The sequence below is a fragment of the Pongo abelii genome, chromosome 12 (genome assembly GCF_028885655.2).
Source record: "Pongo abelii isolate AG06213 chromosome 12, NHGRI_mPonAbe1-v2.0_pri, whole genome shotgun sequence".
In the NCBI taxonomy this organism is placed as follows: domain Eukaryota; kingdom Metazoa; phylum Chordata; class Mammalia; order Primates; family Hominidae; genus Pongo; species Pongo abelii.
This window is the reverse complement of record NC_071997.2, coordinates 23,459,022-23,476,161: the sequence shown is the minus strand read 5'-3', so window position 1 is coordinate 23,476,161 and position 17,140 is coordinate 23,459,022. Positions and strand designations below refer to the sequence as shown.

Below are 17,140 nucleotides of genomic sequence, written 5' to 3'. Positions count from 1 at the left end.
AGTGTGTGAGGCGTGGATTCCTTATTTGGTCTTAAGCATTTGGCTGCATAGCTGAGACAGCTCTTCCTCTCAGTTGTGCTCTATGTCGTTGTTTCTCTGCTGTGATATCAATTGTGGGTGCCAGTTTGAGTGCAGACTTTCATGCTTGACATGGGTGGCACTTTGTGGTATGTGTGATGGCAGATCCTCATCAGGACACAGATTCAGAGTTAGTTTCTCAGAAAATGAAGATCTCAGAGGGAAGAGCTGTGACTAAACTAGCCCTGTAAAATTTGAGAAATCAGTCAATTACTCTGCAGAAAAAGAAACATGCCTAAAATTTCACATGGAATTGTCTTCATTGACAAGTTTCTTGCCATATTTTAGTTTAGAAACTGTACATATGAGTAGGTGACTCTGAAGTAATGGCAACAGTAACAAGAAGTTGATAGTATTCCTAAATATAGAAAACAGCATTTTGCCTTTGTGGAAATAGAAGAGAGGACATGTCCACAGAGGCGCACCAAGCACCATCTGATGAGGGATGGGCACCAAGATTGGAAATGGTTACAAGGAAATATATAAATAGCAATAGATAATAACCACTTTTAATTTAATTTATTTACCAATCCCCCAATTTAGTGAGGTGTACTTTGTATGTAAGATCTAGTTTTGTGATTCTTATTGTTGAAATCAAAGAAGGTAAATAGTTTTGTATCTGAATTGATGAAAACTCGAGCAGTTGCAGCTAACTTGAGTTTGGTAAAAAATATCCAGAACCTGAACTGATTCTGTTAAAGCAGGAGGTCATATTTGAGAGGTCACTATAGACTCTGTATACAATCTGGATGGATGTTTTGGGGCCAAATTTTGTATTTCTCAAAAAGCACAGTGGCCTCAATTAACATCAGAGGATCTGAACATATCTGCTCTGCTTTTTGTCCTGTGTGAGATGTTGTGAAGTGGAACAAGGAAGAAAGAAAGAGCACAGCCATGAGGTACCATGGTAAGTAGTAGCCCTGAAACCAGAGCTCTCCAGCACAGGGCTGGTCCTTAACAATGAAATACAAGCTAATACTGGGTGTCTAATTTGCAAGAAGAAGACCAACATACAAAGAAAGAGCCTTTTTACTAAGCATTAGGGGTTATGACAGAAATAACATTTTTTCTAGAAATGATGAGACAGAAGCTCACCACCAAAATTACTCATGCAGGGAATATTGCCATAATAACCAACGAATGCATGTTTTACATGTTGGGAACAGTTATCTTAGGACTTCTTAATTTTCTTAGGACTAGCACCAGAAAAAAGCAAAAACATCTGGAAAAGGCTGAATAAAAATTCCTTTCAAGGCCAGACATAGTGCCTTATGCCTTTAATCCCAGCACTTTGGGAGGCTGAGGTAGGAGGAAGGCTTGAATTCAGGACTGCAAGATGAGCCTGGACAACACTGAGATACTCCATTTCTATAAAAATATTTTTTTAAAAAATTAGCCAGGCATGGTGGCACACATCTTTTATTCCAGCTACTTAGGAGGCTGAGGCGGGAGGATCATTTGAGACCAGGAGTTTGATGCTGCAGTGAACCATGATTGCTCCACTGCATTCCATTCTGGGCAACAGAGCTAGAGCTTTTCTCAACACCAACTAACAAGCAAAAAAAGGTATTTTATTTCACTACAATATTTTATTTGTATATATTTACATGTGCACATATATGTGTGTGTGTTGATATATTTTAGAGTAGAAGACAAACTTTAAGTCACTAGATGGATGACAGTTTGAGCTTACATCCCCAAACTGTAGCATGTGTTAGAATTATCCCCAGGGCTTGCTTTATAGATATTTCTAAACCCCATCATATAAAGCTTATTGTAACTACAGACATCTAAATAATTATTTATGTTAGCTCTATAAGAGATGCATATCTGAGAGTATATTCTTATAGAAGCAAAGATTTCACTTTCAATAGAAGCTTATTCTCATTAACAAATGGCCATAAAATGTTTTTTTAAAAGATGATAATTTTAAAAATAATATCAGCAAGCTTTTACCATTAAAATCTCCAAGGGATTTAGTCCTTTTGATATTTTCCTGTACATGTTTTTGTCTATATCCACCTTTGTCTATATTTTTTAAAATTTTTTCTAAAATAAGTCGTATTTATTTCTTGTATTTTAAAGCTCAAAATGTATTTAAACATTTTATTAATTTAGGCTCTTTTAAATAATATCTTGTTATTTGATATGTTCAGTTAATTACTAGTTGGTAACTTTAGATATAAAGTTTTAAATGGCAGAAGTCTATTTTATAAATGATGAAGCCTGAGGTTGTCAAACCCTAATTTGATCAATGCACAATTTATACATGTATCAAAATATTATATTGTATGTCATACATATGTGCAATTTTTATATATTGATTAAAAATAAAAATTTAAAAATTATTCAAATAAGTTGTCATTTAAATAAAGGTTTTTTTGATTAGCTTGAATTTAGTAAAAATGCTTTAAATGAAATCACCTGAATATTTTTTATGCACAGTACCTACTTCATTTCCCTGAGTTTAAAATTAAATCAGCCATAGGTGCCAGACATTGAGGCTCTACTTGACCTTTTCCAAAACCATCCATCATCATCATTAGCATTTTGATCTTCAAATCTAAAGACCGGTAGAAATTGATCAGTACTGAAGGGATTTACATGTCGATGAGCCAGGTGAGATGGTAGCAGATCCTAGATTTCAGTGAAGAAAGGGCAGAAATTATCAAAGAATGAAATGGTGTATTCAAATCTCATATAAAAATACTATCAGATGTGGGTGCAGAAATGAAAGTAGACTTGGGGCCCCAGAATATCAAACATGAATTTGCCATGTGGGTGTTGTTTAATAATCAATGACAAAAGCCAGGCATGGTGGCTCACACCTGTGATTCCAGCACTTTGGGAGGCCGAGGTGGGCGGATCACTGGAGGTCAGGAGTCTGAGACCAGCCTGGCCAACATGGTGAAACCCTGTCTCTACTAAAAATACAAAATCAGCCAGGCCTGGTGGCACATGCCTGTAATCTGAACAACTCGGGAGGCTGAGACAGGAGAATCCCTTGAACCTGGGAGGCAGAGGTTGCGGTGAGCCGAGATCATGCCATTGCACTCCAGCCTGGATGACAGAGGGTGACTCTGTCTCAAAATAAATAAATAAATAAATAAATGACAAGATAAACCAGCACTAACCACAACTAGAGGGTGTTTGTAGAGGGTTATTTACAGAGATTAGGAATTGAGTTGATGTAAACAATGGTGGAAAGGTAAATCCTTTCATTTGTACTCTGTACTGCAGAAACCTAATAAGGGAGGGGCTTTGAGGATCCTATGATACTTTGGCCTCCAAAAAGCAAGGATTATTACTTATAGAGGCATTTGGAATTTGCTAGACTGTGGAAATCTCAGAGAATAACATCTGTTATCCAGAAAGCCCAGAGGACACCCAACTCCTGCGCCAAATGCATGAATTTCCTGCAAGCACTGTTCAGACCAGTTATAGAATATTCAGGTGAGTATTTCCTTTAATTTTTTTTTGTGTATAAAAATTGTGAACTTCTGGGCGGAAGGTCCTGGATATTTTACAGTTTTATCTATAGCATGACATCTAGAATTTAATTGGAAACGTTTATTGTAGAATATGAAAAGTTCTATGTTGACTGTAACTTCAGGTTGTATGCAGCCTTGGTCCTCTGCAAAGTTTTCAAAGTGCTCAAAGGCACTTTTTTATTTTCCTAATATTCCACTGAAGTTTTTATTTATGTAATGGTATTTTTAATTTACAAAATCTATTTTGTTATTTGAATGTTCTTTTCAAAGCCTCTTGTTATTTTTTGAGATTTTTACTCTATAAAATAGAAAACGTGACTTTGTGAAGCTTATACGTTTGTATTTCTTTATTTATTTTTATTTTTTACTTTTTATGTCACAAAAATTAAAAAAATAAAAATTAATAAAAATTAAAAACTAAGAATTCATACAGCTTCACAAAGTCACAGGAGTCCATACATTATGTTTAAGATCAAAACTTACCCTCAAATGGTTCAAGGATAAAAGGATGTCTTAAACTTCTAAGTATTTTACAAGTGATGATGATAAAAAGTAAAAAGTAAACAAATAAAAGATGTATTCTAACACAGAAAAGGGGGCAATCACATACAATTGACAAGGTTAATTTTTTTGAGACAGGGTCTCACTCTGTTGCCTAGTCTGAAGAGCACTGATACAATCAAGGCTCACTGAAGTCTTGCCCTCCTGTGCTCAAGCCATCCTCTCACCTCAGCTTCCAGAGTGGCTGGGACTACAGGCACTACGAGTGTGGGTCTGGCTAAATTTTTGTTTTTCTAGAGATGGGGTCTCTCTAAGTTGCCCAGGCTGGTCTCAAACTCCTGAGCTCAAGCAATCTTCTTGCTTCAGCCTCCCAAAGTGTTGAAATTACAGGCGTGAGCCACCGTGCCTGGCCCTGTATACATTCTTAGTTTTTCCCAGCTTCTTTCTTTCTTTTTGTAAGAGATGGGGGTTTCTCACTTGTTGCCCAGGCTTATCTTGAACTCCTGAGTTCAAGTGATCCTCCCATCTTAGGCTCCTAAAGTGCTGGGATTACAGGCATGAGCCTCCACACCTGGTCGCAGTTTTCTCATGGAAGTAATACAACAGCAAGCATAAAATGACCTCATAGAGATTCAAGGAGAAAAATAAGATATTAATAATAAGTGTAAAACATTTGCATATTAGTTTGCTGGGGCTGCTGTAATAAACTATCACAGATGAAACAATAATTTGCTCTCTCACATACTGAAAACCTAAAACTTAAAATCAACACGTTGACAGAGTTGGTTCCCATTGGGGATTCTGAGTAGAAATCCAGCCCCTCCCTGTCTACTAGTTTCTGATGGCTGATGGGAACATTTAGCTTTCATTGGCTTGTGGCAGCATAGCTCCAGTGAGCTCTGTCTCCACATGACTGTTGACATGTCTCAGATCTTCCTTTTATTTCTTCTATAATGATAAGAGTCATCGGACTTAGGTCCCACCCTAAACCCAGACTAATCTCATTAGGAGATTACCAAGGTAATTACATCTGCAAAGATCCTATTTTCAAAAGGTCATATTCACAGGTTTCAGGGGTCAGGACTTAGACATATGTTTTGGGGGGCCACACTCTTTAACTGGCAATTTGAAAAAATGTTTGGCTCATGAAAGAGCCACATAACAACAAAAACACAACTGTATTTTTATTTTCACTGCTTTATACACATCATCCTAACATTTACAATTGGGAAGACAGTACTTCTTTTCCTAAATTCAGATTCTGAGTATTCCACATCTCTTTTCTAACATCAAGTCTATGTGACTTCTCCTTTTTCTGAGTTAGAATACATCTTATATTTATGTATTTATTTTTTATAATCATCACTTACAATATATTTGGAAGTTTGACATCTTTTTTATCCCTGAACCATTTCAGAGTATGTTTTGATCTTAAACACAAAGTATGAAATCAAATGTTTTTTAATTTTTTTATTTTCCTTTCTGAATGTTACTTTTTTCTTAATTACTCTCCTGTTATACTATTAAGTTTTTTTTTTTTTAGGACACTAATGAAATGACTTTTTTTCAGATTTTTGAGGTTAAAAATTCAATAACTTTCAAGTTTACCCTCTTCTAAGTTTTTCACAGTTTATTTTAATGCTTTTTTATAAATTTTAATTTTTTATTTATATTTTCATTTATTATGAACAATTTTCCAAAGTCTTTTTCACATAATAAATTTGATATATGAGCTATTCTTTATTTTATCTTCTACCTCAAATATGGACTTGAATTATTATTCAATATTTTAAAACATTTTAATCTATATATTAAGGAATTTGTGTTTCGAGGCATGTGATATTATAACATTCTTCATACTTCTAGTGAATTTTTAACATCATTCAAAGGCTACATCCTTCTATACTCTACTGAGAATTAAAAATGGTTCTCAAAAATATTCTCACATATTCAGAAACTCATTCTCAGAATTTCGACCTCCACTGGCATCTTTTTATTATTATTATTATTATTATACTTTAAGTTTTAGGGTACATGTGCACAATGTGCAGGTTAGTTACATATGTATACATGTGCCATGCTGGTGTGCTGCACCCATTAACTTGTCATTTAGCATTAGGTATATCTCCTAATGCTATCCCTCCCCCCTCCCCCCACCCCACAACTGTCCCCAGAGTGTGATGTTCCCCTTCCTGTGTCCATGTGTTCTCATTGTTCAATTCCCATCTATGAGTGAGAACATGCGGTGTTTGGTTTTTCAGCTTTTCTTGTCCTTTGTAGGGACATGGATGAAATTGGAAATCATCATTCTCACTGGCATCTTAACTCTGTTCTCTTTCCCTTCTAATGCATATTTTCCCCTGAAGGCCCCATGTTACACTCCTTATGCACCCTCTATTTAAGATCTGGTTTAATTTAATGTTGTATGTATTTGTACACAATTTTACTGAAGTTAGGCTTTGTCTTAGAATAGAAGATTATCCTAAAAAGACTAGTGAAAGAGTTACAAGAATTTGGAGAATTAGTTGGGAAATCATGCCCCAGAGGAATTACTTTAGGCAAAAAAAAATTGGTGGGAAAAAAAAAAAAAAAAGCAGTAGTTATCGGATCTGCCATGTTTTCAAGTTCTATAGTGGAAAATGCCAGGTATTTTGGAGGCACTTTCTGGAGGAAGCCAAATTTTCACTGAGGCTTAAAGATGATGAACACTTAACCAAATAAAATTGAAATGTTTTATAATTGCCATTAAATCCTTGATATTTAAAAGGAGAAGCAGTATGGTTCACTAGAAAGCATTCATTCCCATGCATGGGTCCTGGAGAATCTTTAATTCAGTCTTTTATCACAGGTTCACATTCCCTCATAAAAAGGTAACAGTTGGATGCATGTCTGGAGGAGCTCTTGGGCTTGTCCTATTGCATCTTTAACTTCTCATCTGCAACTTTAGCTATGGCCATTTGGGCTGTGCTTAGAAAACGGCCATACTCAGGGCACTGTAGAATGAACAGTCTTTCCCGTTTAGGCATTTCTCCTTCCACTTTAACTTTTGACTCTGTCTTCAGGGCATTTCTGTTCTATTAAGCTTCTTAAGTGATGAGTGGTCTGGTGTTTGCCTTATGCAACTCAATTTAAGATCAGTTCATGTGAGATCTGGCAGAAAGAAGGCTGGGGTGGAGTGTGGAGATATTGAATATTGCACATGTAGCATATGAAAGGCAAATATGGATTTTAATTAAGAAATGGGCTATATTTTATTTATATCGTTAAGAGTAAATTAATTATACAAGGGATGTATGGCAAATAGGGTGTAATTTTTTTCATCAATCCCAATGAAGCAGAGTAACTTTCCTTTCTTTCTCCTCAGAAATACAGAATCACACATACTGCAGGACTTCCAGAAAGAAATCATCCAGTGACTCTTAAAAGTAAGGAACTCTGTGTTCTTACTCTGATGTCTACATAACCGGGATCTTATAAGTAAGCCAGAGACATCAAAATGGCTTTGCCTAGAAGCCAAAGCCATTGGTCCAATGCAGACGTCTTGAGGTTACTGGAATGCATGGAGAATAATCTCCCATCTGATGACAACGGCACGTTCAGCTCAACTCAGTCACACATGGACTGGGGAAAAGTAGCTTTTAAAAACTTTTCTGGTGAAATGTGCAGACTCAAATGATTAGAGATTTCTTGCAGCTTGAGAAAATTCAGCACTTTGAAAGAATTAGTCCTGGAAGCTAAGAAATGTGTTAAAAATACAAACGAAAGCCAAAAAGGCAGGAACCATCCAGACTTTCCAAAGAGGCCCCTTACTGCTTATATCCGCTTCTTCAAGGAGAATTGGCCCCAGTACTCCCAAATGTACCCTGGGATGAGAAGCCAGGAACTGACCAAAATCCTGTCAGAGAAATACAAGGAGCTCCCAGAGCAGATGAAACAGAAATATATTCAGGATTTCCAGAAGGAAAAGCAAGAATTTGAGGAAAAACTTGCTCGATTCAGGGAAGAACACCCTGACTTAGACCAGAAGGGCAAGAAATCTGATATCTCCAAGAGAGTTCAAACCAAAGTGCAAAAGAAGGTTCAGAAAAATATTGAAGAAGTGAGGTCTCTTCCAAAAACAGATCCATTTTTCAAGAAGGTAAAATTTCATGGAGAGCCTCAGAAACCCCCCATGAATGGATACCACAAGTTTCACCAAGATTCCTGGTCAAGTAAGGAGCTGCAACATTTGTCCCTGAGGGAGCGCATGGTAGAGATTGGCAGACGCTGGCAGCGCATCCCGCAGAGCCAGAAGGATCATTATAAGAGCCAGGCTGAGGAGCTGCAGAAGCAATACAAAGTGAAATTGGATCTCTGGCTCAAGACTTTGTCACCTGAAGATTATGCTGCATACAGAGAATCGACCTATGCTAAGGGTAAGAATATGGCGATGACAGGAGGTCCGGCCCCCAACTTGAGACAAACAGATCCGCAGTCCTCATCAGCAAAGGGTCTGCAAGAAGGGTCTGGGGAGGGGCAGGGGCTCCAGGCTGCAGGAGCAGATGCATCACAGACTATTTGGGTAAACTGTCACATCTCCATGGAACCAGAAGAGAACAGGAAGAAAGATGGTGAAGAGGAAGAAAGCAGTACCTCTTTAGACTACAGTAGTGGAGAAGAAATGGAAGTTGATGTCTGAGGGCAGTGACTCTAGTGCAGCTTCCTCAGAGGACTTCTAACTGGGACTCCACCTGACTCAGACTCCGCCTGACTCAGACTCCAGGGTCAGGCAGAGTTTCTCCGCAAAAGCCCATTCATGCCATTCGTGTCAAGGAAAAGGGACTCTCCTTCTGCCTCTTTTTACTTCTTTGCTTTTTTTTTTCTCTTTTCTGCCTTCCCCGCTCTCCTCCTCTACACAAAGTAGGAGAGGTTGGAAAGAAGCAACTTGGTGCAGCACCCTCTTACATCAGGATTACAAACCTGGGAGGGACTCTTTGGGGAGAATAAATATAAGTTTCAGCCAATACCAACCTTATCCTTAAAAAACAGGCAAATATCATCCCTTTCCCAGTGAATTTTCTGCAATTAAAACTTCTGGAATGAAGCGATGATTAGGTGTAGGGTACACACTGTATTAGACTGAATATTTCTGAAGCAAGAAGCTTTGCTTTACTCATTTTTGTTCTGCTAAAGGCAGTAAGAAAGCACCCATGAGCCTGGGACCCTGACCTTCCCTGTGGAAATGTTTTTCAGGACTCCTGCACTTAATCTAGGGTTGGGGATATTTGATGAAAGGTGGGGTAGGTGTCTTAAGAAAATTGTTGTACTCTTGATATCTCTCTCCTCCACTCCCTGAAGTAAGGAGTTGGTCACTCGCATGCCTGGGAGTAGGCAGCAATATTTCTATATATATGTCTGACTCTTAGCTTTCATTGAGACTTTTCTTTCTCATTTCCAAAAAAAAAAAAATTGAAAATACAAAATAAAAACTTACCTATTTCATCTGAATGCTCCCTCACAGAATCCCTTATGACATTGGGTACAGCATCTCTAAGTGCCATCTGCATTTATTCTTGAAGCTCCAAATATTTTCTCCTGATTCAGGTGCAAGTGAATCTCACCTTAAGCACTCAGGATTGATAGAAAGATGCACAGAAAGACACATATAGATAAATACACTATTCTGTTTCACTGTCTTCTCTATGAATTCATGCACCAATATAACATTGTTTTAATTTTTTTTTGGTTTACTAATATGTTTGAAAATCAACCTAAGGTTAGTGCCTTCTCAGTATACCTTTATTCTCTTAAACATTTCTGGCTATTTTCATATTTTGTTCTCATAAGTATAAGCATTACAGAAGTAGTTGTATACTTTTTATATGAAAACCATTGATTATCATGTGTTTATTTTGTCCCTAGTTATCTTAGTAAATTTTTATTTATAAGTTTTTTCTAGGTAAATAAGTTTCAGAGAATAATGAAAATATTTATCATTTTATGCCTCTAATTTCTAAATGTATGAGATTAAAATATCCAGGAGAATGTTAAGCAATAATAAAATAATATGTTCTTGGCTAGCTTCTGACTTTCAATCTAATGCTTACAGAATTTAAAATCATGAATATTATGCAGATGTGTATATTTGAAATAACTTATAAAAAAAGAAAATTGCTATTTACTGTTATTATTATTAAGTTGACTTTATAATGTTTATCGATTTGAACGAATTTATTTTGTTAAATTTATCATATATTTATGTAATTTTTCCTTAGTGTATTAGTCATCATCCTTCAGAGAAAAGTAGCACCAGCATAGAGAGAGAAACAGAGTGACAGAGAGAGAGATAGAATAATACTGAGAGGAGACAGAGAGAGACAGATACGGTGTCTTGTCGCCCAGGCTGCAGTGCAGTGGTATGATCTGGGCTCACTGCAACATCCACCTCCTAGATTGAAGCGATTCTCCTGCCTCAGCCTCCTAAGCAGCAGGAATTACAGACACCCGCCACCACACCCGACTAATTTTTGTATTTTTAGTAAAGACGGGGCTTCGCCATGTTGGCCAGCCTGGTCTCGAACTCCTGACCTCAAGTGATCTGCCCACCCAGAAAGACTAATTTTATTATGAAGAATTGGCTCACAAAATTGTGGAGGCAAAAAATACCATGATCTGCAATGTGCAAGCTGGTCACTTAGGAAAGCCAGAGGTGTCATTCAATCTGAGTCTGAAGGCCTGGGAACCAGGGAAGCCAATGGTGTCAACCCCAGTTCAAGGGCAGGAGAAGATAAGATGGGATACTGTACTAGCTTAAGAAGTGAGGCAGGAACAAAAGGGTCAAACTCCTCTACCATCTGCCCTTTGTTCTATTCAGGAGCTACTGGGGAGAGAAATCTACTTTACAGAGACCAATTCAAGCTGACACATAAAATTTACCATCACACTTTCATTTTCTTACAGATTCTGGGGATTTAGGCATTTTTACCATTTTTTCATGAATTCTAGATGTCTGATGGGTTGAATTTATTTAGAAAATGTATTTGCATATTATGCCCATTGTTTCGCTTCAAGTTTGCAAAATTAACTTTAAAGATCTGATTCTTTTTACTTCCAATTTAGAAGATACTGTAAGTCACATTTCCCACTAAGTGGTAGTAAGGCCTATAGCTCAGGCTAGATAGTGAGATGTACAAATGCAGTTGGGGCTTTGCTTGTGATTTTAAATACAGTGTTTTTAAATTTATTCAGCCCCTACTCTTTTTTAAGTCTTGCCCTCCTTGTGTGGGACACACAGATGAATGGTACAATTCTTGACTTCATGACACTCAGAGTTAAAGATGGTATTATTTGGTTTAAAAAGGGCAAGTACTGACAAATAGAAACTGAACTTCTGAGTTTGCTATTATAATAAAATATCATTGGTTAAAATAATGATCTCTTTGCTTTTCTGTTACCTCATCTATACATTCTTGAAGTGGAAATAAAATTAGAGTGCGATTAGGCCAGGCATGGTGGCTCATGCCTATAATCCTAGCACTTTGGGAGGCTGACTCTGGCAGATCACTTGAGGTCAGGGGTTCAAGACAAGCCTGGCCAACATGGTGAATCCTCCTCTCTACTAAAAATACAAAAATTACCCAGGTGCAGTGACACTGCCTGTAATCTCAGCTACTCGAGGCTGAGGCAAGAGAATTGCTTGAACCTTAGAGTCAGAGGGTGCAATGAGCCCAGATCATGCCACTGTGGGCCACCCTAGGTGACAGAGAGAGACTCCATCTCAAAACAAAACCAAAAATGAAACAAAAAAATTACAGTGAGATTAAATATAGGTAAAGGTTACACTTAATGCTTATAAAGTACCTATCTCACAGTAGATTTACAGAAAATGTTAGGTTGATTTTCACATTTTTTCTCCTTTATTCCTTTCACCATCCATATTTCTCCTTTACTTAATTCCAACAAAATCTTTAAGTAATGCATATGACATAACAAGATATATTACATTCAATAAATAAAAATTCAATGAATGATATTCGTCTGCAATGCATAAAGACCTGCACCCTTGCTAGAATTTGATCCCAACTTTGACCTAAGTACCAGAAATTTTAAAAAATAGTGTTGTTGATTCTATGGGTGTGTGTATATGTATGTGTGTGTATATATATGTATGTGTGTGTGTATATGTATACACACTATATATATATTTGTACATAATAATGGGAGATCCTTGAATGCAATGCAATTGATAGAAAGTACAATACAATTTTTTAAATATAAAAATGTTTCTGCAAGGCAATTAAATCAAAATTTATCCTTGATAAAACAAGTATTAATTCAAAAAAGAAGTATTGGAAGTGGAAGTGACGTCCAGACAGAGGAAACAGCATACCTAAACACTTAAAGAGAAGAAGGCCATGATGCCTGTGGAGAAGCTACTTCTACAATTCTTTTGTTCTGGTCTTCTGTTACACACAACTCATGGAACCTGCTAAACACACTGAGATCCAGTTTAGAGGCATTCCTTGTTTACACATTTTAAAAATTTGCACCTTAAAATTCTGAAAAGATAGAGAGGTGCAGTACACTTTCAGACCATTTCCAAACCTCTAAAGAAAAACAGTGAAAAACTAGACTAACAAAATCAAAATTCATGAACAATATCTACAACAACACTGAGTGACAATGTACTCTACAAAAATCCCAAATATGAATACTCATAGACAAATCAGGTGCAACAGCAATATCCATGAGGAATCAGAATCCTTTCAGGATGAAGCAGAGAGGGTGAACAGAACATATGTAGATTTGAGAACTCCCCAAGTCAGCAACAAGGATTCTTTAGAAAGTGTGCAAGGTAATTAAAAAAGAGCTGCTGAAACTGAGTAGGGTGGGAGTTTGCATACATCAATAAGCAAGAGTGCAGGATAAGATAAAAAGAGGCTGGAACCATATGGTTTCTACAGCTCTTAAAATAACTAGGCCAAATTCTCTTCCAGGATCAAATTCCATACCGAGAAGAATATAATGGGAGTAAACTACATATTAAACAAGGCTGACACAATAGGATCAAAAAAAGCGAAGGCCCCAATAAAGTAAGTGGAGACAGAAGCAGAACCAGAACAGAGCAAAAAGTCAATGCTCTTATTATTGAATACATACCTCATGGAATCAACAGGAGAGCTCTAGAGTCGGGATGCTAGGAAAGCTATCTTGACCGATCTTTACCTTATAAAAGTTCAAGTTTTGTTCCATACAAATAGCATCAATAGGGAATGCTTTTATTGTTATTGTTCTTTGTTTCTTATTTTAGAAGAGGGCAGAGGGAAGAAAATGCCTTTCCAAAAATAGTATACCTTGATATGACTCTTCATGAAGTAACAACTAGCGTTCTTGAAAGAACCTTAGTGCCAGGGATACAGTGAGCTTATACTCTTTGGCTGCAATCTTGACAGAAGTGTCTCTGGGCAGTCCTCTTGGTTTCCAGCCCAGGAGAATCGCAGCCCCACCTCACTGGATCCAGCTCCATCACTGTGCCTGGCTACCTGTAGCTATTCCTGAAAGTCAATTTCTAGAGTATGTCCTGATCCTCTCCTCCACCAAGCACCACTCTTGGTCCCTGCAGTATCCCTCCAGGACCCTACCTAGAAGCCTTTTTGCCTGTCCTTGCTCCATAGCACCTCATCCAGGAATGTATTATAAGCCTGGTGTGGTGGCTCACACCTGTAATCCCAGCACTTTGGGTGCCCCAGGCAGACAGATCACTTGAGGTAAGAAGTTCGAGATCAGCCTAGCCAACAAGGTGAAACCCCCTCTCTACTAAAAATGCAGAGATTAGCAGAGTGTGGTGATACATGCCTGTACTCCCAGCTACTTAGGGGGTTGAGGCATGCAAATAGCTTGAACCTGGGAGGCAAAATTTGAAGTGAGTGAGACAGCAGCACTGCACTCCAGCCTGAGCAATGGTGATGATGAGTGAGAAAAAAATACCATAGGTAGAGCTAGAGGTACATATCTACCTACATATCTATGTATCTATGTCTTTAGCTATATATAATATAGATGTATATTATACATATACATGAATATACATGTTATATATTGTTTAATATGTAGTTTACTTCCAGTATCATATATAATACATTACGTATGTGTATATATACATATTGCATATATGAGAGAGAGATCTGAAATGTATAGAATCCCTAATAACAAGCAGCTGCCACCCCCATCTTTCACAATGGCTAATTACTTGACTGTATGATTTCCTCTCAGATATGGTACTGCGGACCACGAGGTGTCTCCAGCAAATTAGCAGCAAATTCAAGTGCAAGTTTTTGGCTTTAGAAAATGTATCAATTAAGTCAGCTACACTTGGGAAAGGAGGTTAGGAATATGCACCCAAAGGGTTGATCTTAACTGTTCCTTATTACTAATGGGAAAATTCTGGAGATGAACGGATGTTTGGGGTGGCTGTCTTGCACTGACAGGAGTAGGGATGGGGGATGGATTTCTCCTCTATTCCTCTTGTGTTAATAATGGCAGGAGATTTTGGTTACTGGGAATAGTATCTACATGAGCTGGATAAAGTGCGAGCACTAAAGGTCTTGGGAGGGTAAAGAGAGGGGCTGCAGGGGCTGCAGGGACTGCAGGGAGGAGGAACTAAGGCTTTTTCAGAGAGTGTGCAGAGAGAAACAGTCAGCTTCTCTGTCCATCATCCACAGCTCCAGGATTAAAGAAAACTCTGCTTTCTCCCTGCACATTCTCTTTGTATCTGTAAGAGAAAGTGAATGGGTTAAATTAGTGATCTGAAATGATTATTTTCCAGAAAGACAATTGAACCACTACTGAAATATATAAAGGCAGCTGGGGCTTTGCGAGGCCACCCAACCCAACCTCCATATGGGGGAATGAAAGGGGACCCAGTTGTCCCCAATTCTGGAGCTTTTGGGTTAATCAGGAAAGTGCCAAGGAGGCAGTGGAGGGGTGGGGTTAAATAAAACACCTTCTGTAATCCATGTATTAATGGGCCAGGCTAGGAAAGAAAAACTGGTAAACATGAGTTGATAGAAGAAAAATAGGAGAGAAGGTTTTATTTTATTTTTAAAAATAATTTTCAGAAACCAAGTTCATATGAGTTTTATGGAAGAAGGGACTAGAAATAATAGGAATAAAAATATGTGTGTTTAGCAAAGGAAGTTCGTGGTCAGACAAAAAATGTAGTTAAAAGGATGTTGGTGGTGAGATGAAGAACATGGTTTGTGTAAACTGTTGGGTATGAAAGATTCCATTGAGTTGAAGAAAGACGGAAAGTTTCACAAATGAGTACAGAGAACATACTCATGTGGTCAGGAATATGCTTTGTTATGGACAAAGGAGATAGTACAAAAATCAAGTGAAGATATTGGGTCAATGTAGGTATTTAGTTTTATTTCAAAACAGTGGGAGTAAATAAAGTAGGTTTTAAAATTGAGAGAAAATAACAAAGATAAAGTGAGAACAAGAAAATGAAAGAGAGGAAATTAACATTGGAAGGCGATTGTCTGTTGAATAATGTCTCTGAGAATAGCATGGAAGTCAGCTTCTACGTGTAGGGCAAAGCCTTAGAAAAGAAGAAGCAAGTTGCACTAATGGGGTCAGGCTCTGGTTAGCAGGTGGTTTTTGAACTGCTAAAAGAAAAAATTTTGGAAAAGTCTTATGTCATTCTATGAAGTAATATTCGCTATTGTTTTGAGAATAAAGAATCAGCATGCAGGTAAAATATTTGAGAATAAAGAAACTAAACAGGTTTAGTAATGAAGCTTTTGTGTATTATAAGATAATTAATTATCAAATCATAAGTTACCATTTTTAACTCAAAGGTAGATACTTGAGGGCAAAGAGTTGAAGGCCAGATTTTGACTTCTGGTGCAAATGCATATATACATACATACATAGAAAAGAAGGAAAGAAAAGGAAGAAACAAAAGAGAAACCAGTCTCTAATTTTTGGTTCATTCATTGCAACAAATTGCTAAATACTTTAAGATAAAACAAGAAATAAAAAGGCATGAATAAAAGTAGACTATGTGTTCCAGTGATTTCATTATTACTTCAGGGTCATGTGAATCTACGGAGGAAGATGATCCATGCTGTGTATTGCAGAGTTTCTCATTTGCTTTATGAGGAAGAGGAGTGTCACTTGGAGAGACTGGAATAGGAAAGCAAAGAGAAGTAAAGACAGTGAAGACAGAATGAAATGAAAGGAGAAAGCCATAGGAGGAATGTATAAGAAACTGAAGGAAAGGTACCATAAACCAGACCTGGAGCTGCTCCAGATTAGGACTGAGAACAAGAGAGTCACTGGGAAAAATGACCTCATTCTCTTTGCCTTCTGTGATGTGTTCAGAATGATGCTTTCATGATGCTTGAAAGTGAATTGCTTGTCTAGTAACAAAAGAGACAAAGTCAGTTTTTCTTGATCCAGGAGCAAAACACAAACAAACAAAAACAGTAGAAAACACCCCAGAAAAAACTTTCCTTTCAAAATTCATTCAGTTGCTGAAAAACTGCAGTAAAAAAGTTTATTTGAAGCTTTTTGAATTTGTATTTAAATATATTTAGATATTTAGAAATTTGGGAATCCATCCAATATATTTCCTCAATGGCCATTTCCTGGATACCAGTTGGTATAAACTTTGGGCTCACCCATCCTTAGGAATCTAATAAATTAAGCCTTCGCTATGAATTTTGTGATGCATGCTAATACTTTCTCTCTTCTTTCTTACCTAATTTTAGAAATGTGTTAGAAAGGTAAATTTCTTCCTATATGCAAGTTTTGAGAACTGTAACAGTGATCAGTCTAATACTGAAGTGGGAACATAATTTATTATGAAAATGTACCCTCCTTCATAGTATATTTAGTCTTCCCATTTTCAAAAGGTAGAAAGGTTTTGTTTGTTAGGCAGGGCTATTATTGTCAAGGAACTACAGAGAAATCACATAGAGAAAATTACCATTTCCAATTTTAATTTTCAAAGTGTATAAAGAAATTGACATAATGGCCCCAAATTATGCCAGGACTTCTGGGGGAAAGGTAAGTATTTCTGACAGTGT

General features: G+C 37.2%; 1 protein-coding gene and 1 long non-coding RNA gene across 2 annotated transcripts; both read left to right on the top strand.

The window, feature by feature from the left end:
- Nucleotides 1-7,436: 7,436 nt before the first annotated feature.
- LOC129057185 (putative upstream-binding factor 1-like protein 6) lies at nucleotides 7,437-10,037 on the top strand. Its single transcript, XM_054547106.2, has one exon. The coding sequence runs from the start codon at nucleotides 7,927-7,929 to the stop codon at nucleotides 8,746-8,748; it is 822 nt and encodes a 273-aa protein (XP_054403081.1). The 5' UTR covers nucleotides 7,437-7,926; the 3' UTR covers nucleotides 8,749-10,037.
- A 2,602-nt stretch (nucleotides 10,038-12,639) lies between these two features.
- Nucleotides 12,640-16,345, top strand: LOC129057271 (uncharacterized). The gene is made up of 3 exons (XR_008521837.2): nucleotides 12,640-12,903; nucleotides 13,046-13,141; nucleotides 16,143-16,345. It is a non-coding gene; the product is annotated as an uncharacterized LOC129057271 (long non-coding RNA).
- Nucleotides 16,346-17,140: the final 795 nt, after the last annotated feature.